The sequence below is a fragment of the Bombina bombina genome, chromosome 1 (genome assembly GCF_027579735.1).
Source record: "Bombina bombina isolate aBomBom1 chromosome 1, aBomBom1.pri, whole genome shotgun sequence".
NCBI lineage: Eukaryota > Metazoa > Chordata > Amphibia > Anura > Bombinatoridae > Bombina > Bombina bombina.
In genome coordinates this window covers 823,136,843-823,159,604 of record NC_069499.1, presented here as the reverse complement: position 1 = coordinate 823,159,604, position 22,762 = coordinate 823,136,843, and the positions used below count along the sequence as shown (strand labels likewise).

At 39.3% G+C, this 22,762-nt stretch overlaps 1 protein-coding gene across 1 annotated transcript in view; it reads left to right on the top strand.

The window, feature by feature from the left end:
• Positions 1–4,802: 4,802 nt before the first annotated feature.
• The window catches only part of LOC128646012 (oocyte zinc finger protein XlCOF7.1), a 35,847-nt gene continuing 17,887 nt past the window's right edge, over positions 4,803–22,762 (top strand). The window contains exons 1-3 of the mRNA XM_053699403.1: positions 4,803–4,995; positions 8,442–8,511; positions 8,684–9,562. Coding sequence (XP_053555378.1) covers positions 8,684–9,562 — 879 coding nt within the window. The 5' untranslated portion in view covers positions 4,803–4,995; positions 8,442–8,511. The remainder of the gene's footprint in view (positions 4,996–8,441; positions 8,512–8,683; positions 9,563–22,762) is intronic.

Here is a 22,762-nt window from a genome sequence, read left to right as displayed (position 1 = left end):
TGGAGGAAACCATAAAAAATGTACGAGATCAAGACAGGGAAGAAATTTTAGCAGGTAGTAAAAACAATAAAAATAAAAATATCAGAAATACTGTAACCACAAATGATACTTCTATGTTCATACCTTTTATTACAACATATAGTGGCAATAAAAATATAATAGAAAAAATTCTGAAAAAACATTGGGATGTTCTAAAATTAGATGATAAGTTAGGCCCCTTGATTCCAAATAGACCTCAAATAGTCTATAAAAAGGCACAAAATTTAAAAATGAGACTGGCACCTTCAGATTTGAAAAAAACACAAGAAAAAAGGAAAAAAGACCTTTGGGGGAAGGACCTTAAAGGTTTTTTCCCTTGTCATAAATGTAAATCTTGTCAATACGGTTTAAAAAAGAAGGAAGTGAAGTCCAATTCAACAGGAGAAGTGTTTAAAATATCCCAAATGATTAGATGTATAGATAGAAATGTGATCTATATGATAGAATGTAGCTGTGGGGCCCAATATATAGGAGAGTCAGAAAGACCCCTACGTGACAGGATAAGGGAGCACATCCTGTCAATAGAACAACATAGTAAGGATCGCTATAAGGACCTCCCAGTACCAAAGCATTTTGCATTATGCAATAATGCAAATCTCAAACATTTTAATTATATAGGTATTGATAAAGTTTGTAAACACTGGAGAGGAGGAGATCTGCATAACGAAATCCTAAAAAGGGAAGGAAAGTGGATTTTCCAGATGGGTTCCCTCACACCCCAAGGTCTAAATTTAGAATTGGACCTGAACTGTTATCTGAAATAAAATAAAATAAAAAATAAAAATAAAAATACAAATAGAAGAAAAAAACGAAATTGAATTTTATATTTTTATATTTTGATTTTGACTCTAATTTTAGACAAAATTTTAGAATCCAAATTTTGGTTTTTACAAATTCTGTATGTTGTAAATCTGATGATATTTTATTCCCAGAATTAGTTTAGAAGGACCAAATGTAAAGCAATAGGATTAAACTCTTTTCTTTTTATATCTTAAATTTAAATTTTGAACTATTTGTTACATTTGATGCGCCCTATTTAGGAGTGACAACCACAGGATACTTTACACATAACCCTATGTATTCCATACAAGAAATCTACCCTTTGAGGATTGCATATATTTGCCCATCATTAAAACATCCAGTTTTCTCTACAAACCAAACCTCAGTCTTAATATATATATAGATTTTAGTACAGAGACCCTAATAGTTTATATTTATATTTATATTTAAAATTCAATTATTCCTCCAATTTACTCAATTGGCACAATAGGATCAAATATATATATTGACTTATTACAAAGTGTGTAGTTCTTTTAGGTAATTTTAACAATAGCGCTTTTAAAGTACAATCATGTTTACATTATATTAAAATAGGTATTATAGTGATGACCTAGTGAAATTATAAAAATGATTTAGCATTAAATTAATAACCCTTGTGTATATAAAATAAAGTTCAAATCACCTGCAGAAGTTAAGATTACCCGTTCCCGTTCATATATTTATTTATATATTTATTCACATATTAATTTAAAAGTGTATATGAATTTTCTAATTGCTATTCTAACTGCTATTGTACCGTATGAATACCAAGATGTTTAAAGTTGTTAGTAACCTCTTTCTGTACATCCATGATCTTTCAAAAGAAAATATCCCTTTAAGAGGGAGCGTATAAGAGTTGGATTTGAGATACCGTCAGTATTGAGCTTGAGAAAGGCTGTGAATCAGCCGAAACGCGTTGCTTAGTACTTTGGACGTTTTGGGCTTCCGTAGCCTGAAGTTTATGGTTTGGCGCACAGGAGCGCCTTGCTGGTTTGAAACTCCGTCTGGCGGGCTGGTTTTCTCTGGAGGCTGGTTGATAAAACAAAAGACACATCGGACCTCTGTCTGAAAAAACCTTTGGGACATGCTGAGGAATTATTAGCGGTTCGCCGTGAGAGGAGCCCCCTGAGACAGTTCTTAAACATCTGGTGTAAGTAAAAGTGTGCACCTTATGTTTTTTTGTATCTTCATATTGTTTAAAGGATTGTGTATATCCTTCTTCTCGCCCTATTACCTAGCTTTCACGCTGGCTATTAACCCATCAGGAGCTTGCTTGACGTCCTTTCTGCTTTTTTAACACATCAACTGGCATACCAAAAGACTTTTATTTTATGGACTATATTTGCTCAAGAGCCTATGCATTTCCTCTTTTATCTATTGTAATATTTGTTATATTTTTATACTGTTGTGATTTTATATTGTTGTGATTTTGCTGTATTACTAATGTGTTATTAATGTGTGATTTTTTTACCTATAGGGAATATTATAAGTAATTAAATATTTTTATAAATATTTTTATAGTCAACCCCTTTACTATCTGGTGCTGCACTCATTCAGCTATCTGTAGAGAGAGCGCAGCAGTGGCTAATTACCTAGTTGCAGTTTTCTGCAATCAGTGTAATTAAATCTTCTTTTAGCATTTGTTAATAAGGAAAAAGGGAATCCTTAATCTTTCACTGCAGCTTTGAGTAGTCTATTCCAGCGCTTAGGTAAACTCTTATCTTTAGATCCCCCTACATGACATGCAATTGTTTTTAGCCTGGCCCAATGGTGTTTTGGGCACAGAAATTGATGCCTACCCTGGCATAGGTGCTGTAATTCTCATTTTTTAATAAGTAACTGATATTTTCAAAGGGTTAATAACCATTGGGCCACTGATTTCACTATGAATATATACAGGGTAGATCTCCCTCCATGATATGCAATTGTTTTTAGCCTGGCCCAATGGTGTTTTGGGCACATAAATTGATGACAACACTGGCATTGGTGCTGTAATTCTCATTTTTGAATAAGTAACTAATATTTTCAAAGGGTTAATAACCATTGGGCCTGGGTTGGTATCAATTTCTGTGCCCAAAACACCATTGGGCCAGGCTAAAAACAATTGCATGTCATGGAGGGGGATATACCCTGTATATATTCATAGTGAAATCAGTGGCCCAATGGTTATTAACCCTTTGAAAATATATGTTACTTATTCTAAAATGATAATTACAGCACCAATGCCAGGGTTGTCATCAATTTCTGTGGCCAAAACACCATTGGGCCAGGCTAAAATCAATTGCATGTCATGGAGGGGGATCTACCCTGTATATATTCATATTAAAATCACTGGCCTAATTGTCATTAACCCTTTGAAAATATTAGTTACTTATTAAAAAATGAGAATTACAGCACCTATGCCAGGGTTGGCATCAATTTCGGTGCCCAAAACACCACTGGGCCAGGCTAAATACAATTGCATGTCATGGAGGGTGATCTACCCTGTATATATTCATAGTGAAATCAGTGGCCCAATTGTCATTAATTCTTTGAAAATATCAGTTACTTATACAAAAATGAGTATTAGAGGACCTATGCCAGGGTTGGCATCAATTTCTGTGCCAAAACACTATTGGGCCAGGCTAAAAACAATTGCATGTCATGGAGGGGAATCTACCCTGTATATATTCATAGTGACATCAGTGGCCCAATGTTTATTAACCCTTTGAAAATATCAGTTATTTATTAAAAAATGAGAAGTACAGCCCCTTTGCCAGGATTGGCATCAATTTCGGTGCCCAAAACACCATTGGGCCAGGCTAAAAACAATTGCATGTCATGGAGGGGGATCTACCCTGTATATATGTATAGTGGAATCAGTGGCCCAATTGTCATTAACCCTTTGAAAATATGTTACGTTTTCAAAAATGGTATTTACAGCACCAATGCCAGGATTAGCATCAATTTCTGTGCCCAAACACCATTGGGCCAGGCTAAAAACAATTGCATGTCATGGAGGGGTATATACCCTGTATATATTCATAGTGAAATCAGTGGCCCAATGGTTATTAACCCTTTGAAAATATCAGTTACTTATTCAAAAATGAGAATTAGAGCAATTAGAGGATCTATGCCATGGTTGGTATCAATTTCTGTGCCCAAAACACTATTGGGCCAGGCTAAAAACAATTGCATGTCATGGAGGGGTATCTACCCTGTATATATTCTTATTGAAATCAGTGGCCCAATGGTTATTAACCCTTTAAAAATATCTGTTACTTATTAAAAATGGGTAATTACAGCACCAATGCCAGTGTTGGCATCCTTTTCTGTGCCCAAAACACCATTGGGGCAGGCTAAAAACAATTGCATGTCATGGAGGGGAATCTACCCTGTATATATTTATAGTAAAATCAGTGGCCCAATGGTTATTAACCCTTTGAAAATATCAGTTACTTATTGTAATATGAGAATTAGAGCACCTATGCCATGGTTGGCATCAATTTCTGTGCCCAAAACGCCATTGGGCCAGGCTAAAAACAATTGCACGTCATGGAGGGGGATCTACCCTGTATATATATTAATAGTGAAATCAGTGCCCCAATGGTCATTAACCCTTTGAAAATATCAGTTATTTAAAATAGTAATATTTGTATTGGTGCCAACGTATGCCCTTTTTTTTAGTTTGTATATCCAAGTGTTGTATAAAGGGATTCAACCTCTGTGTAACTACATTATATGATAATTAATCATATTATTATTTAAATAAAACCTATATTTTTATTGTAAAGTCAATGTAAAGAAGTCTGAAATTTTTTTTGAATAAGAAACAGTTCGAATAAGAAACCAACTTCCTTGTCGTGGAATCCTGAAGCCTACGACAAGGACTACAATTCCCAGCATTCTCTGCAATAATACGTCATAATTATCGGCCTATCCGGTGCAGGGGGTGCGAGCAGCTTCCTGTTCCTGTGGCCCGCTGGCTTTTGTGTGTGTTATTTATATATGATGGGATTATAGCGCTGCTAGTTTAGTGTTTATACACCGGATATATGTCATCCACTCTTTGTTTTTATTAAGCGTTACAGTACCGTTCATGGTTTAATACGGACAACATATGAAGCAAAGAGGATAAACTAAAACATTATTACTAAGGTATCTTGCAGAGGAACGGCGTGCGTATATATACACACATTTGTATATGCTAAGTGTGTAGTGAGCTGTGCAATATATTGTATATTACAACTGTGGGAGAAGAGTGTACATGTGTATAAAGTGAGTATAGTATGGAAATGATCTAGGAGGAACTGTGCAGGTTTGTGTGGGTGAGATCTGGCATGTATCTGAGAGCTGAATAATGAAGCATGTACATACTATGTATGGGGATGGTTGGCTTGTACCATATGAGGCCAGCAGATGCAGGGTTTGTGCAGCCTTTTAAATGGGACTGTATGCTTACATGGGACATTTAATATTTTGCATAGCCCATAAAGACCTTGAACACTAACTAAATGCTTATGTAAGTACATACATTTTTATACATGTAGAAACATTAAAAGGATATGAAACCAATTTTTTTTTCTCTCATTCAAATAGAGTAAGCAATTTTAAACATCTTGATAGAACTTTGCATTTGTGTAGATGGGGCTCCTGCTGATGTGGTCCCTTGCTGCAATATTTTTCTTCCCCCAGTCTAGCTTTTGTCCCAGAGAGAGTATTTTGTAAGGTTGATGGGAGGAATGGTGGTGTTATATTTGATGTCGCTTCATGCCCCAATTACTGGGTTGAATTTGATGTCATTACCACATTGGTGGTAATTTTCTAGGTACCAGGTTGTATTTCATTGTCTCCATGGAAACTTTGACATTTAAAATGTAGGGAGGCTTGATATATGCAGACACAATGTTTTTAACAGCATTTTTTGCCAGCTGGGTGGTGGTAGTTTATTGCACTGCAATATTATACTATTTTATGTTACTTTTTATTTTCATTTAAGATATTAAAAACAAAAATCAGTTGCACAAATTAATAATAAATCAGCATATTAAATTATGAAGCAAACATTGAAAAAGATTAGTAGCGAATGTTAGCTTAAAGGGACACTGAACCCAAAAATTTTCTTTCATGATTCAGATAGAGCATGCAATTTTAAGCAACTTTCTAATTTACTTCTATTATCAATTTTAATTTGTTCTCTTGCTATCTTTATTTGAAAAAGAAGGCATCTCCACTAAGGAGCCAGCAAATGTTTGCTTCAGGACCATGGACAGCACTTGTTTATTGGTGTTGACCAATCAGCAAGGACAACCCAGGTTGTTCACCAAAAATGGGCCGGCATCTAAACTTACATTCTTGCTTTTCAAATAAACATACCAAGAGAATGAAGAAAATTTGATAATAGGAGTAAATTAGAAAGTTGCTTAAAAATGCATGCTCTATGTGAATCATGAAATAATTTTTTTGAGTACAATGTCCCTTTAATATTGGCTTAAATTTTAGCTGGGTGGTCAGTAAAATCAGCTAGTTGGTGTGCCCATTAAATAGGTTTCTTGGGAGAACACTGAATATAAGAATTCCTTTCATTTGAATTATAATTTTTAATACTACATTTATTCAGCTCAGTGTCTTTTGTGTTGTAGTTTTGAGCTATTGGTTTTCTAGGTTTCTGTAATCTGTATTTTTACAGCTCTCTTCAAACCATTCTCCTATTTTAACTCTTTAAAGTTACCAGAGGGTGAAGTTCTGCCTCTTCATAAAGGGGGCCATCATGTTGGAGTTTAGGTGTTCTGACAGAATTAGTGTATTAGGATTAGTGAGGTTGTCACTTTTTGACAACTTTACTATTGGTTAGTGTGCAAGATACAGAGCAGTAGCTTTTTATTTTTGCAGAGCTGCATTGCTTTATTTAATGATTTTTTATTTTTTTTTAAATAGTGTAGCTTTAAAAATTTGTAAAAATGCAAATAATGTAAAGCTTTCATATTGTATCATGCACACTAACCCCAAGCAAATGATGCAGCTGACAAAAACCTTCCAACATTGATGTTGTGTGACTGTGAACCGCTTCTGTGTTAGGGGTTGATAAGTTCCAGAATGGTGGTGCCCATTATCAAGTGACAGAACTTCAGCAGCTGTAGTGTTTGTTTAAAGGGATACCAAGCCCACATTTTTTCTTTCATGATTCGGATCTGGCCCATGCTTAGGAGCTGGCCCATTTTTGGTTCAGCACGCGGATAGCACTTGCTGATTGGTGGTTAAATGTAGCCACCAATCAGCAAGTGCTATCAAGGGTGCTGAAACAAAAATGGGCCTACTTCTAAGCTTTACTTTCCCCTTTTTTTCAAATAAAGATATTAAGAGAATAAGGAAAAATTTACAATAGGAGTAAATTAGAGAGTTGCTTAAAATTGCATGCTCTATCTGAATCATCAAATAAAAAAAAATTGGGTTGTCAGTGAAAGATAACCTTGTTTTTTTGAAGATAAATGTTAAAGGAAACAGAAAATGTCTCTAAGCCTCAAATGCTTAAAATTCTCATAGTTTTACCTTTATGCTGAATCTATGGTTACCAGAGACTTAGGGTTAGATTTTTCAAATGACGGACTGACATGATTCGCTGTAACGAATCATGTCTGCTCAGCATCGCTAAATGCAGACAGCACACGCTGTCAGCATTTATCATTGCACAAGCATTTCTAGTGAAATGCTTGTGCAATGCTGCCCCCTGCACATTCGCGGCCAATCGGCTGCTAGCAGGGGGTGTCAATCATTCTGATCGTATCTGATCTGCATGATTGGTGGCGGATGAGTTAAGGAACAGCGGTCTTAAAGGGACACTAAACCTAAATGTTTTCTTTCATGATTCAGAGAAGAGAGAGTACAATTTTAAACAACATTCCAATATTCCTTATATTTATTTTGCTTAATTCTTTAGATATCCTTTGTTGAAGAAATAGCAATGCACATGGGTGAGCCAATCACATGAGGCATCTATGTGTAGCCACCAATCAGCAGCTACTGAGCCTATCTAGATATGCTTTACAGCAAAGGATATCACAAGAATGATTCAAATTAGATAATAGCAGTAAATTAGAAAGTTGTTAAAACTGCATGCTTTTTCTAAATTGTGTTAAAAAAAAACTGCTTCTCAACCGCTGCTTCTGGAATGAGCAGCATATGTTGTTTAATAAATCGGCCCCCTGGTCTGCAGTGATCTACCATACAGCAAAAGGCAAGAAAGATTTCAAAATGTTGGTGCCTGAAGGCTCTTCATTTGCGTGCGTCTTTTACCTTGTAAGATTGGGGTTCTTACTGTACACAACCTCAAGGGAGTATTGCATACTTTCTCTATATCTATCATGTTATATATTAGAGTATTGTTATATAATCCTTATTTTTAATAACTATATTGCTATATTAGATGATTACTAATATATCACAAACATAAATATACATAGTATATAATAATGAACTAAAATCGAGTATCTATGGTTTAAATTCCATCTATCAAAATGATGTCCTTTTTTTTTTTTCTACAAAAGAAAACATTTTTAGTTCATTTATTCTATTATTAATAACAATTATGTTAATCTGTTTTCTAGGTTTACTATCGTTGTCTTATAAGAACCAAGTGGACTGTGTATCTATATTTCATTTTGATCATTTCTAAAAGTAAGCATCAAATTTAAATAAAAATGTATATTATTGCATCTGTTTACATTTCTTATAAAAAAAAAATTCATATCTGTGCCATTGATGAGCTTCACTTGTGGTCTAGTTGTATGTTTTTATGTATGCTGGTTATATTGCCTGATATTTATGCTTTTTATTTCTCATTATAAAGATGCCGCGTTGCTTTGTTAATGGTTGCCCAACCAAACAAACCAAGGGGAAAAAGACTGGTAATGCAACTATGCATTGTTTCCCGACTTCTGCAAAACGGATAAAGGCCTGGCTAGAGAGCACTGGACAACCAATTGATGATATGGATAATCTTGTGGAAAGAGTTATTAGAACCAAAAGAAACGCCATGTTTAGGATATGTTCTAAGCATTTTAAACCGGAAGATTACCAAAGTAGTGGCGTGCGAATTTGCCTAAAGAAGGATGCCATCCCAAGTCTATTCAATAATAAGGCAATACCTAATGTCGTACATGATATTTCAGAGGAGCAAACCAAACATTGTCAATTATTAATTAAAAAAAAAAGAGAGTGGTTATACAAGAGCAGGCATACCTCTACACACGGTCTTATACAAACAAAATCCACTGGAACATGGACAGGTCTCGTGTCAGTTTTGTTTCAGGAACTCTGTCATGAAATGCAGGATAGTAAGGCAGAAGATGACCTTTCTATTTCAAACAGTTCTGTGCAGCTGCCACAGTTAGCCACAAATTTAACAAGCACACCAAGATTGGTTGTTCCTGTTGCTGATCAAAACCAGATGGATAAAGACATGGATATGGTCAACTCAAATGTTGTATCTAGTCTTTGTTCCGTAGATAAGAGCTTTATGGAAGGTATTAATGTTGACTCAAAAGATACAGTTCCAGGTGTTGAAATGACATGCTCAACGGCAGACAACGTTTCGCATGAACCAGACCATGACACGGAAGACCTGTTAAGGGAACGTACATTTATAGGTTTTGAGATGGACAAGAAGAAAATAACCTTGGATATCTTGACTCATGCCCTGGAAATCATCTATTTGCTGACTGGAGAGGTGTGATGCTGAAGTACAAACATAACACTCCTAACAGGGACATAATGTTAAGGGCTAGATGTTTTCTGTCGAGAAAAAGCTTGATTGTAGAATATGTTAGAGTAGGGAGGCACTCATCAATATTACAGGGAAAAAGTGCAAAGTAAGATTAAAGGGACAATTATTACCTTGAGATTTTTATATAAAATGTTTATGCATAATGAAACAAAATTGCAATATATTTTCATTATTTTATAATAAATAATTATAAAAGTCAAAATTAAACTTAATGATTCAGATAGTGCATACAATTTTAAGCAACTTTCTAATTTACTTCTATTATCAAATTTTCTTAGTTCTCTTGCTATTTTTATTTGAAAAGTCAAGAATGTAAGCATAGTAGCCGGCCCATTTTTGGTTCAGCACCAGGGTAGCACTTTCTGATTGGTGTCTAAATGTAGCCACCAATCAGCAAGTGCTACCCAGGTGCTGGACTAAAATGGGCCATATCCTATGATTACAGTCAAATAAAGATAGCAATAGACCAAAGAAAAAAAATGATAATAGGAGTAAATTAGAAAGTTGCTTAAAATTGCATGCTTTATCTGAATCATTAAACTTTAAATTTGACTAAACTATAAATAAGCAGCATGAGCATTCAACAGGAGATAACACCAAAAAAAGGAGTTATATAAATGATCATTGGGGGGTGGTCTTTGATTGTAATTATGTCCACAAACAGATTTGTTATAATAGTCATTATTTTCAAGTTATATTGTACATTTTCTTAGTATTTACAACTGGGACCAGTTACTATTATCACCCCGAGTTTTCAGCCTCAGAAATGTTTCGGACGAAAATGGCATTTTTGGCTATTTCGTTTTTTTTTGCCTTTTTATTTTCGGTAAAATTATTGTGTAGCATATTTCAAATTTGATGCTAGCCTAGAGCTGCTGTTTGAGTTCATTTCTTGACTTACTGTTTCTCATATAATAATCGTTTTCTAGGACTATACTTTATTTGGATAATTGGTAAAAATAAATACTGTTTTAAATCTGATTCTGTTACACACAGAACTAAATACATAATAATACAGTATATTGATATTTGAGTAGGGATGCACCGAAATTTGGTTGCAGAAACATTTTGGCCGAAAATGGCATTATTATTTTTTTGCCTGTTTTTTTTTTTCTTGGTAAAATTACTGTGTAGCGTATTATTGTTATAAGACATTTTTATCCAATTTTAGTATGCAACTTTCAATAAAAGTGCGGTTATTTTATTTCTCTTGTAAGGTGTATCCAGTCCACGGATCATCCATTACTTGTGGGATATTCTCCTTCCCAACAGGAAGTTGAAAGAGGATCACCCACAGCAGTGCTGTCTATATAGCTCCTCCCCTAACTGCCACCTCCAGTCACTCTCTTGCAACTCTCGACAAGCATGGAAGCAGTAAGAGAGATGTGGTGAAATGTAGTTGTTTTTTCTTCAATTCAAAAGTTTGTTATTTTTAAATGGTACCGGAGTTGTACTATTTTGGTCCCCAGGCAGAAAATAGAAGAAGAATCTGCCTGTGGTCTCTAATGATCTTAGCAGGTTGTAACTAAGATCCATTGCTGTTCTCACACATAACTGAAGAGAGAGGTAACTTCAGCTGGGGAATGGCGTGCAGGTTATCCTATGAGGTATGTGCAGTTTAATTTTTTTCTAGAGGAATGTAAATGCTAGAAAATGCTGCTGATACCAGATTTATTTAAGGTAAGCCTGATTACAGTGATTTAATAGCGACTGGTATCATGCTTACTGTCAGAGGTAATACTCTTATTATTTTTCAATTCCTGTCATATAAAACGTTTGCTGAGAGTGCTTAAACGTTTTTATATATGTTTTGGTGATAAAACTTTATTGGGGCCTAGTTTTTTCCCACATGGCTGGCTTAAATTTGCCCAGAAACAGTGTTCTTAGGCCTCCCACTGTGTAGACATGAGTGGGAGGGGCCTAATTTAGCGCTTAATTGCGCAGTAACTTTTGCAGACTGAGACATCCAGCTTCCCTCAAGAGTCCCCTGAATGCTATAGGACCTCGCTAAAGGGCTTTTAGGCTTTCCAAAGTCGTTTGTATGGCAAGGTAGGGCCACAGCAGAGCTGTGGCAGTTTGTTGTGACTGTTAAAAAACGTCTATCATTTTTTTGATCCGTTTTTTGAACTAAGGGGTTAATCATCCATTTGCAAGTGGGTGCAATGCTCTGTTAGCTTATTATACACACTGTAAAAATTTTGTTTGATTTACTGCTTTTATTCACTGTTTTTCAAATTCTGACCTTTTTTATTTTTCTTAAAGGCACAGTACCGTTTTTATTTTTTGCTTGTTAACTTGCTTTAACGTGTTTTCCAAGCTTGCTGGTCTCATTGCTAGTCTGTTTAAACATGTCTGACATAGAGGAAACTCCTTGTTCATTATGTTTAGAAGCCATGGTGGAACCCCCTCTTAGAATGTGTACCAAATGTACTGATTTCACTTTAAGTAATAAAGACCATATTCTGTCTTTAAAAAATTTATCACCAGAGGAATCTGACGAGGGGGAAGTTATGCCGACTAACTCGCCTCATGTGTCAGAACCTTTAAATCCCGCTCAAGGGACTCGCGCTCAAGAGGCGCCAAGTACATCTAGCGCGCCCATGGCGTTTACTTTACAAGACATGGCGGCAGTCATGGATAATACACTGTCAGCGCTATTATCCAGACTACCTGGGTTACGAGGAAAGCGAGACAGCTCTGGAGTTAGAAGAAATACAGAGCATACTGACGCTTTACTTGCTATGTCTGATACCCCCTCACAATATGCAGAAGCTGAGGAAAGAGAGCTTCTTTCTGTGGGTGATTTTTCTGACTCAGGAAAGAGGATTCAACCTGATTCTGAAATATCAACATTTAAATTTAAGCTTGAACACCTCCGCGTGTTGCTCAGGGAGGTTTTAGCTGCTCTGAATGACTGTGATACAATTGCAGTGGCAGAAAAATTGTGTAGATTGGATAAATACTATGCAGTACCTGTTTACGCTAATGTTTTTCCAATACCTAAAAGGTTTACAGAAGTTATTACTAAGGAATGGGATAGACCAGGTGTGCCGTTCTCTCCCCCTCCTATTTTTAAGAAAATGTTTCCAATAGATGCCGCCACACGGGACTTATGGCAAACGGTCCCTAAGGTGGAGGGAGCAGTTTCTACACTAGCTAAGCGTACTACTATCCCTGTTGAGGACAGATGTGCTTTCTTAGATCCAATGGATAAAAAGTTAGAGGGTTACCTTAAGAAAATGTTTATTCAACAAGGTTTTATTCTACAGCCCCTTGCATGCATTGCCCCAGTCACTGCTGCTGCGGCCTTCTGGTTTGAGTCTCTGGAAGAGGCTTTACAGGTAGAGACCCCATTGGATGATATACTTGACAAGCTTAGAGCACTTAAGCTAGCCAATTCTTTTGTTTCTGATGCCATTGTTCATTTGACTAAACTAACGGCTAAGAATTCTGGTTTTGCTATTCAGGCGCGTAGGGCGCTATGGCTTAAATCATGGTCAGCTTACGTTACTTCAAAGTCTAAGCTGCTTAATATTCCCTTCAAGGGGCAGACCCTATTCGGGCCTGGTTTGAAGGAGATCATTTCTGATATCACTGGAGGAAAAGGTCATGCCCTTCCTCAGGATAGGTCCAAATCAAGGGCCAAACAGTCTAATTTTCGTACCTTTCGAAACTTCAAGGCGAGTGCGGCATCAACTTCCTCTAATACAAAACAAGAGGGAACTTTTGCCCAGTCCAAGTCGGTCTGGAGACCTAACCAGAATTGGAACAAAGGTAAGCAGGCCAAAAAGCCTGCTGCTGCCTCTAAGACAACATGAAAGATTGGCCCCCGATCCGGTAACGGATCTAGTAGGGGGCAGACTTTCGCTTTTCACCCAGGCTTGGGCAAGAGATGTCCAGGATCCCTGGGCATTGGAAATTGTATCCCAGAGATATCTTCTGGACTTCAGAGCTTCTCCTCCAAAAGGGAGATTTCACCTTTCACAATTATCTGCAAACCAGATAAAGAGAGAGGCATTTTTACACTGTGTTCAAGACCTCCTAATTATGGGAGTGATCCACCCAGTTCCAAAGGAGGAACAGGGACAAGGATTCTATTCAAATCTGTTTGTGGTTCCCAAAAAAGAGGGAACCTTCAGACCAATCTTAGATCTCAAGATCTTAAACAAATTTCTCAGGGTCCCATCATTCAAGATGGAGACTATTCGTACCATCCTACCTATGATCCAGGAGGGTCAATACATGACTAGAGTGGATTTAAAGGATGCTTATCTTCACATTCCGATACACAAAGATCATCATCGGTTTCTCAGGTTTGCCTTCCTAGACAGGCATTACCAGTTTGTAGCTCTTCCCTTTGGGTTAGCTACAGCCCCAAGAATCTTTATGAAGGTTCTGGGGTCACTTCTGGCGGTCCTAAGGCCACGGGGCATAGCAGTGGCCTCTTATTTAGACGACATTCTAATACAGGCGTCAAATTTCCAAATTGCCAAGTCTCATAAAGACATAGTTCTGGCATTTCTGAGGTCGCATGGGTGGAAAGTGAACGAAGAAAAGAGTTCTCTATCCCTTCTCACAAGAGTCTCCTTTCTGGGAACTCTAATAGATTCTGTAGAAATGAGGATTTACCTGACAGAGACCAGGTTATCAAAACTTCTAAATTCCTGCCGTGTTCTTTATTCCACTCCTCGCCCTTCGGTGGCTCAGTGTATGGAAGTAATCGGCTTATTGGTAGCGGCAATGGACATAGTGCCGTTTGCCCGTCTACATCTCAGACCGCTGCAACTCTGCATGCTCAGTCAGTGGAATGGGGATTACACAGATTTGTCCCCCCTACTAAATCTGGATCAAGAGACCAGGGATTCTCTTCTCTGGTGGCTATCTTGGGTCCATCTGTCCAAAGGTATGACCTTTCGCAGGCCAGATTGGACAATTGTAACGACAGATGCCAGCCTTCTAGGCTGGGGGGCAGTCTGGAACTCCCTGAAGGCTCAGGGATCGTGGACTCAGGAGGAGACACTCCTTCCGATAAATATTCTGGAACTAAGAGCGATATTCAATGCTCTTCAGGCTTGGCCTCAGCTAGCGACAATGAGGTTCATAAGATTTCAGTCGGACAACATCACGACTGTGGCATACATCAACCATCTAGGGGGAACAAGGAGTTCCTTAGCGATGTTGGAAGTCTCAAAGATAATTTGTTGGGCAGAGATTCACTCTTGCCACCTATCAGCTATCCATATCGCAGGTGTAGAGAACTGGGAGGCGGATTTTCTAAGTCGACAGACTTTTCATCCGGGGGAGTGGGAACTCCATCCGGAGGTATTTGCACAATTGGTTCAACGTTGGGGCGAACCAGAACTGGATCTCATGGCGTCTCGCCAAAACGCCAAACTTCCTTGTTACGGATCCAGGTCTAGGGACCCCAAGGCAACGCTGATAGATGCTCTAGCAGCGCCTTGGTCCTTCAATTTGGCTTATGTGTTTCCACCGTTTCCTCTGCTCCCTCGTCTGATTGCCAAAATCAAGCAGGAGAGAGCATCGGTGATCTTGATAGCGCCTGCGTGGCCACGCAGGACTTGGTATGCAGACCTAGTGGACATGTCATCCTTTCCACCATGGACTCTGCCTCTGAGACAGGACCTTCTACTTCAGGGTCCTTTCAACCATCCAAATCTAATTTCTCTGAGACTGACTGCCTGGAGATTGAACGCTTGATTTTATCAAAGCGTGGCTTCTCCGAGTCAGTCATTGATACCTTAATTCAGGCACGAAAGCCTGTCACCAGGAAAATCTATCATAAGATATGGCGTGAATATCTTTATTGGTGTGAATCAAGGGTTACTCATGGAGTAAAGTCAGGATTCCCAGGATATTACCTTTTCTCCAAGAAGGATTGGAAAAAGGATTATCAGCTAGTTCCTTAAAGGGACAGATTTCTGCTCTGTCCTTTTGCACAAGCGTCTGGCGGATGTTCCAGACGTTCAGGCATTTTGTCAGTCTTTAGTTAGAATCAAGCCTGTGTTTAAACCTGTTGCTCCACCATGGAGTTTAAATTTGGTTCTTAAAGTTCTTCAGGGGGTTCCGTTTGAACCTCTTCATTCCATAGATATCAAACTTTTATCTTGGAAAGTTCTATTTTTGGTAGCTATTTCCTCGGCTCGTAGAGTTTCTGAGTTATCTGCCTTACAATGCGATTCCCCTTATCTGATCTTCCATGCAGATAAGGTAGTTTTGCGTACCAAACCTGGGTTTTTACCTAAGGTGGTATCTAATAAGAATTTCAATCAGGAGATTGTTATTCCGTCATTGTGTCCTAATCCTTCTTCAAAGAAGGAACATCTATTACACAATCTTGACGTGGTTTGTGCTTTAAAGTATTATTTACAAGCTACTAAAGATTTTCGTCAAACATCTGCTTTGTTTGTTGTCTTCTCTGGACAGAGGAAAGGCCAAAAGGCTTCGGCAACTTCTCTTTCTTCTGTTATGTGTGATCAGTCCACGGGTCATCATTACTTCTGGGATATAACTCCTCCCCAACAGGAAATGCAAGAGGATTCACCCAGCAGAGCTGCATATAGCTCCTCCCCCCTACGTCAGTCCCAGTCATTCTCTTGCACCCAACGACTAGATAGGATGTGTGAGAGGACTATGGTGATTATACTTAGTTTTTATGACTTCAATCAAAAGTTTGTTATTTTACAATAGCACCGGAGCGTGTTATTACTTCTCTGGCAGAGTTTGAGGAAGAATTTGCCAGAGTTTTTTACTATGATTTTAACCGGAGTAGTTAAGATCATATTGCTGTTCTCGGCCATCTGAGGGAGGTAAAGGCTTCAGATCAGGGGACAGCGGGCAGATGAATCTGCATTGAGGTATGTAGCAGTTTTTATTTTCTGAATGGAATTGATGAGAAAATCCTGCCATACCGTTATAATGACATGTATGTATACACTTCAGTATTCTGGGGATGGTATTTCACCGGAACTACTCTGTTAAAAGTCACTAATCCTTTTAATAAGTATTTATCATGTTAAACGTTTTTGCTGGAATGTAGAATCGTTTTACATTGCTGAGGTACTGTGTGAATAAATATTTGGGCATTATTTTCCACTTGGCAGTTGTTTGCTTTTAATTGTGACAGTTTCGATTCTCTTCACTGCTGTGTGGGAGAGGGAGGGGCCGTTTTTGGCGCTCTTTGCTACGCATCAAAAAATTCCAGTCAGTTACTCTTATATTTCCTGCATGATCCGGTTCATCTCTGACAGATCTCAGGGGTCTTCAAACTTCTTTGGAGGGAGGTAGATTCTCTCAGCAGAGCTGTGAGAATTTTATATTGACTGTGAATAAAAACGTTGCTCTGTAATTTTTATGTAAAATTTAATTATTGTTATTTTACTAATGGGAACAAACCTTTGCTAAAAGTTGTGTTGTTTTAAAGTGTGATGCTATAACTGTTTTTCAGTTCATTATTTCAACTGTCATTTAATCGTTTAGTACCTCTTTGAGGCACAGTACGTTTTTGCTAAAAAAGATTATAACCAAGTTGCAAGTTTATTGCTAGTGTGTTAAACATGTCTGACTCAGAGGAAGATATCTGCGTCATTTGTTCCAATGCCAAGGTAGAGCCCAATAGAAATTTATGTACTAACTGTATTGATGCTACTTTAAATAAAAGTCAATCTGTACAATGTGAACAAATTTCACCAAACAGCGAGGGGAGAGTTATGCCGTCTAACTCGCCTCACGCGGCAGTACCTGCATCTCCCGCCCGGGAGGTGCGTGATATTATGGCGCCTAGTACATCTGGGCGGCCATTACAGATAACATTACAAGATATGGCTACTGTTATGACTGAAGTTTTGTCTAAATTACCAGAACTAAGAGGCAAGCGTGATCACTCTGGGGTGAGAACAGAGTGCGCTGACAATACTAGGGCCATGTCTGATACTGCGTCACAGCTCGCAGAGCATGAGGACGGAGAGCTTCATTCTGTGGGTGACGGTTCTGATCCAAACAGATTGGACTCAGATATTTCAAATTTTAAATTTAAATTGGAGAACCTCCGTGTATTACTAGGGGAGGTCTTAGCAGCTCTCAATGATTGTAACACCGTTGCAATACCAGAGAAACTGTGTAGATTGGATAAATACTTTGCGGTACCGGCGAGTACTGACGTTTTTCCTATACCTAAGAGACTAACTGAAATTGTTACTAAGGAGTGGGATAGACCCGGTGTGCCGTTCTCACCCCCTCCAATTTTTAGAAAGATGTTTCCAATAGACGCCACCACTCGGGACTTATGGCAAACGGTCCCTAAGGTGGAGGGAGCAGTTTCTACTTTAGCTAAGCGTACCACTATCCCGGTGGAGGATAGCTGTGCTTTTTCAGATCCAATGGATAAAAAATTAGAGGGTTACCTTAAGAAAATGTTTGTTCAACAAGGTTTTATATTGCAACCCCTTGCATGTATCGCGCCGATTACGGCTGCGGCAGCATTTTGGATTGAGTCGCTGGAAGAGAACCTTAGTTCATCTACGCTAGACGACATTACGGACAGGCTTAGAGTCCTTAAACTAGCTAATTCTTTCATTTCGGAGGCCGTAGTACATTTAACCAAACTTACGGCTAAGAACTCAGGATTCGCCATACAGGCACGTAGGGCGCTGTGGCTAAAATCCTGGTCAGCTGATGTTACTTCTAAGTCCAAATTACTTAATATTCCTTTCAAAGGGCAGTCTTTATTTGGGCCCGGTTTGAAAGAAATTATCGCTGACATTACAGGAGGTAAGGGCCACGCCCTACCTCAAGACAAAGCCAAAGCTAAGGCTAGACAGTCTAATTTTCGTCCCTTTCGGAATTTCAAAACAGGAGCAGCATCAACCTCCACTGCACCAAAACAGGAAGGAGCTGTTGCTCGTTACAGGCAAGGCTGGAAGCCTAACCAGTCCTGGAACAAGAGCAAGCAGGCCAGGAAACCTGCTGCTGCCCCAAAGACAGCATGAACCGAGAGCCCCCGATCCGGGACCGGATCTAGTGGGGGGCAGACTTTCTCTCTTCGCCCAGGCCTGGGCAAGAGATGTTCAGGATCCCTGGGCACTAGAGATCATATCTCAGGGATACCTTCTAGACTTCAAATTATCTCCCCCAAGAGGGAGATTTCATCTGTCAAGGTTGTCAACAAACCAGATAAAGAAAGAAGCGTTTCTACGCTGTGTACAAGATCTGTTATTAATGGGAGTGATCCATCCGGTTCCGCGGTCGGAACAAGGACAAGGGTTCTACTCAAACCTGTTTGTGGTTCCCAAAAAAGAGGGAACTTTCAGGCCAATCTTAGATTTAAAGATTCTAAACAAATTCCTAAGAGTTCCATCGTTCAAAATGGAAACTATTCGGACAATCTTACCCATGATCCAAGAGGGTCAGTACATGACCACAGTGGATTTAAAAGATGCTTACCTTCACATACCGATCCACAAAGATCATCACCGGTATCTAAGGTTTGCCTTCTTAGACAGGCACTACCAGTTTGTAGCTCTTCCATTCGGATTGGCTACGGCTCCAAGAATCTTCACAAAGGTTCTGGGTGCCCTTCTGGCGGTACTAAGACCGCGAGGGATTTCGGTAGCTCCGTACCTAGACGACATTCTAATACAAGCTTCAAGCTTTCAAACTGCCAAGTCTCATACAGAGTTAGTTCTGGCATTTCTAAGGTCGCATGGATGGAAAGTGAACGAAAAGAAGAGTTCTCTTTTTCCTCTCACAAGAGTTCCATTCTTGGGGACTCTTATAGATTCTGTAGAAATGAAGATTTACCTGACAGAAGACAGGTTAACAAAGCTTCAAAATGCATGCCGTGTCCTTCATTCCATTCAACACCCGTCAGTAGCTCAATGCATGGAGGTGATCGGCTTAATGGTAGCGGCAATGGACATAGTACCTTTTGCACGCCTACACCTCAGACCGCTGCAATTGTGCATGCTAAGTCAGTGGAATGGGGATTACTCAGATTTGTCCCCTACTCTGAATCTGAATCAAGAGACCAGAAATTCTCTTCTATGGTGGCTTTATCGGCCACACCTGTCCAGGGGAATGCCATTCAGCAGGCCAGACTGGACAATTGTAACAACAGACGCCAGCCTACTAGGTTGGGGCGCTGTCTGGAATTCTCTGAAGGCTCAGGGACTATGGAATCAGGAGGAGAGTCTCCTTCCAATAAACATTCTGGAATTGAGAGCAGTTCTCAATGCCCTTCTGGCTTGGCCCCAATTAACAACTCGGGGGTTCATCAGGTTTCAGTCGGACAACATCACGACTGTAGCTTACATCAACCATCAGGGAGGGACAAGAAGCTCCCTAGCAATGATGGAAGTATCAAGGATAATTCGCTGGGCAGAGTCTCACTCTTGCCACCTGTCAGCAATCCACATCCCGGGAGTGGAGAACTGGGAGGCGGATTTCTTGAGTCGCCAGACTTTTCATCCGGGGGAGTGGGAACTTCATCCGGAGGTCTTTGCCCAAATACTTCGACGTTGGGGCAAACCAGAGATAGATCTCATGGCGTCTCGCCAGAACGCCAAACTTCCTCGCTACGGGTCCAGATCCAGGGATCCGGGAGCGGTTCTGATAGATGCTTTGACAGCACCTTGGAACTTCGGGATGGCTTATGTGTTTCCACCCTTTCCGCTGCTTCCTCGATTGATTGCCAAAATCAAACAGGAGAGAGCATCAGTAATTCTAATAGCGCCTGCATGGCCACGCAGGACTTGGTATGCAGATCTAGTGGACATGTCATCCTGTCCGCCTTGGTCTCTACCTCTAAGACAGGACCTTCTGATACAGGGTCCATTCAAACATCAAAATCTAACTTCTCTGAAGCTGACTGCTTGGAAATTGAACGCTTGATTTTATCAAAACGTGGTTTTTCTGAGTCGGTTATTGATACCCTGATACAGGCTAGGAAGCCTGTTACCAGAAGGATTTACCATAAAATATGGCGGAAATACCTATACTGGTGCGAATCCAAAGGTTACTCCTGGAGTAAGGTTAGGATCGCTAGGATATTGTCTTTTCTACAAGAAGGTTTAGAAAAGGGTTTATCAGCTAGTTCATTAAAGGGACAGATTTCAGCTCTGTCCATCTTGTTACACAGGCGTCTGTCAGAAAATCCAGACGTCCAGGCTTTTTGTCAGGCTTTAGCTAGGATCAAGCCTGTGTTTAAAGCTGTTGCTCCGCCATGGAGTTTAAACTTAGTTCTTAACGTTTTACAGGGTGTTCCGTTTGAACCCCTTCATTCCATTGATATAAAATTGTTATCTTGGAAAGTTCTGTTTTTAATGGCTATTTCCTCGGCTCGAAGAGTCTCTGAGTTATCAGCCTTACATTGTGATTCCCCTTATCTGATTTTTCACTCAGACAAGGTAGTTCTGCGTACTAAACCTGGGTTCTTACCTAAGGTAGTCACTAACAGAAACATCAATCAAGAGATTGTTGTTCCATCCTTGTGTCCAAATCCTTCTTCAAAGAAGGAACGTCTTCTACACAATCTGGATGTAGTTCGTGCCCTCAAGTTCTACTTGCAGGCAACTAAAGATTTTCGCCAAACTTCTTCCCTGTTTGTCGTTTATTCTGGACAGAGGAGAGGTCAAAAAGCTTCTGCTACCTCTCTCTCTTTTTGGCTTCGTAGCATAATACGTTTAGCCTATGAGACTGCTGGACAGCAGCCTCCTGAAAGAATTACAGCTCATTCCACTAGAGCTGTGGCTTCCACTTGGGCCTTTAAGAATGAGGCCTCTGTTGAACAGATTTGCAAGGCTGCAACTTGGTCTTCGCTTCATACTTTTTCCAAATTTTACAAATTTGACACTTTTGCTTCTTCGGAGGCTATTTTTGGGAGAAAGGTTCTTCAGGCAGTGGTTCCTTCTGTATAATGAGCCTGCCTATCCCTCCCGTCATCCGTGTACTTTTGCTTTGGTATTGGTATCCCAGAAGTAATGATGACCCGTGGACTGATCACACATAACAGAAGAAAACATAATTTATGCTTACCTGATAAATTCCTTTCTTCTGTTGTGTGATTAGTCCACGGCCCGCCCTGTTTTAAGGCAGGTAAATATTTTTTAAATTATACTCCAGTCACCACTTCACCCTTGGTTACTCCTTTCTCGTTGATTCTTGGTCGAATGACTGGGACTGACGTAGGGGGGAGGAGCTATATGCAGCTCTGCTGGGTGAATCCTCTTGCATTTCCTGTTGGGGAGGAGTTATATCCCAGAAGTAATGATGACCCGTGGACTGATCACACAACAGAAGAAAGGAATTTATCAGGTAAGCATAAATTATGTTTTCGCTTTGCCTAAGAAGTATAATACGCTTAGCTTATAAGACTGCTGGCCAGCAGCCTCCTGAAAGGATTACAGCTCATTCTACTAGAGCTGTGGCTTCCACAAGGGCCTTTAAAAATGAGGCTTCTGTTGAACAGATTTGCAAGGCGGCGACTTGGTCTTCGCTACATACTTTTTCAAAATTCTATAAATTTGATACTTTTACTTCTTCGGAGGCTATTTTTGGGAGAAAGGTTTTACAGGCAGTGGTTCCTTCCATTTAAGTACCTGCCTTGTCCCTCCCTTCATCCGTGTACCTTAGCTTTGGTATTGGTATCCCATAAGTAATGGATGATCCGTGGACTGGATACGCCTTACAAGAGAAAACATAATTTATGCTTACCTGATAAATGTATTTCTCTTGTGGTGTATCCAGTCCACGGCCCGCCCTGTCATTTTAAGGCAGGTATTTTTTAACTCTAAACTACAGTCACCACTGCACCCTATAGTTTCTCCTTTCTCTTGCTTGTCTTTGGTCGAATGACTGGAGGTGGCAGTTAGGGGAGGAGCTATATAGACAGCTCTGCTGTGGGTGATCCTCTTGCAACTTCCTGTTGGGAAGGAGAATATCCCACAAGTAATGGATGATCCGTGGACTGGATAAGCATAAATTATGTTTTTATTGGCTTGCAGGTTTTCAATTCAGCTTTATTCATAAAATAGTCTAATTATGCAAAAAAAAAAAACTAAAATTTTTTTTTAAAATAACTTGGAAAAAAAAAGACATTTTCTGGCCAAGTGCATCCTGGATTTTCGGTTT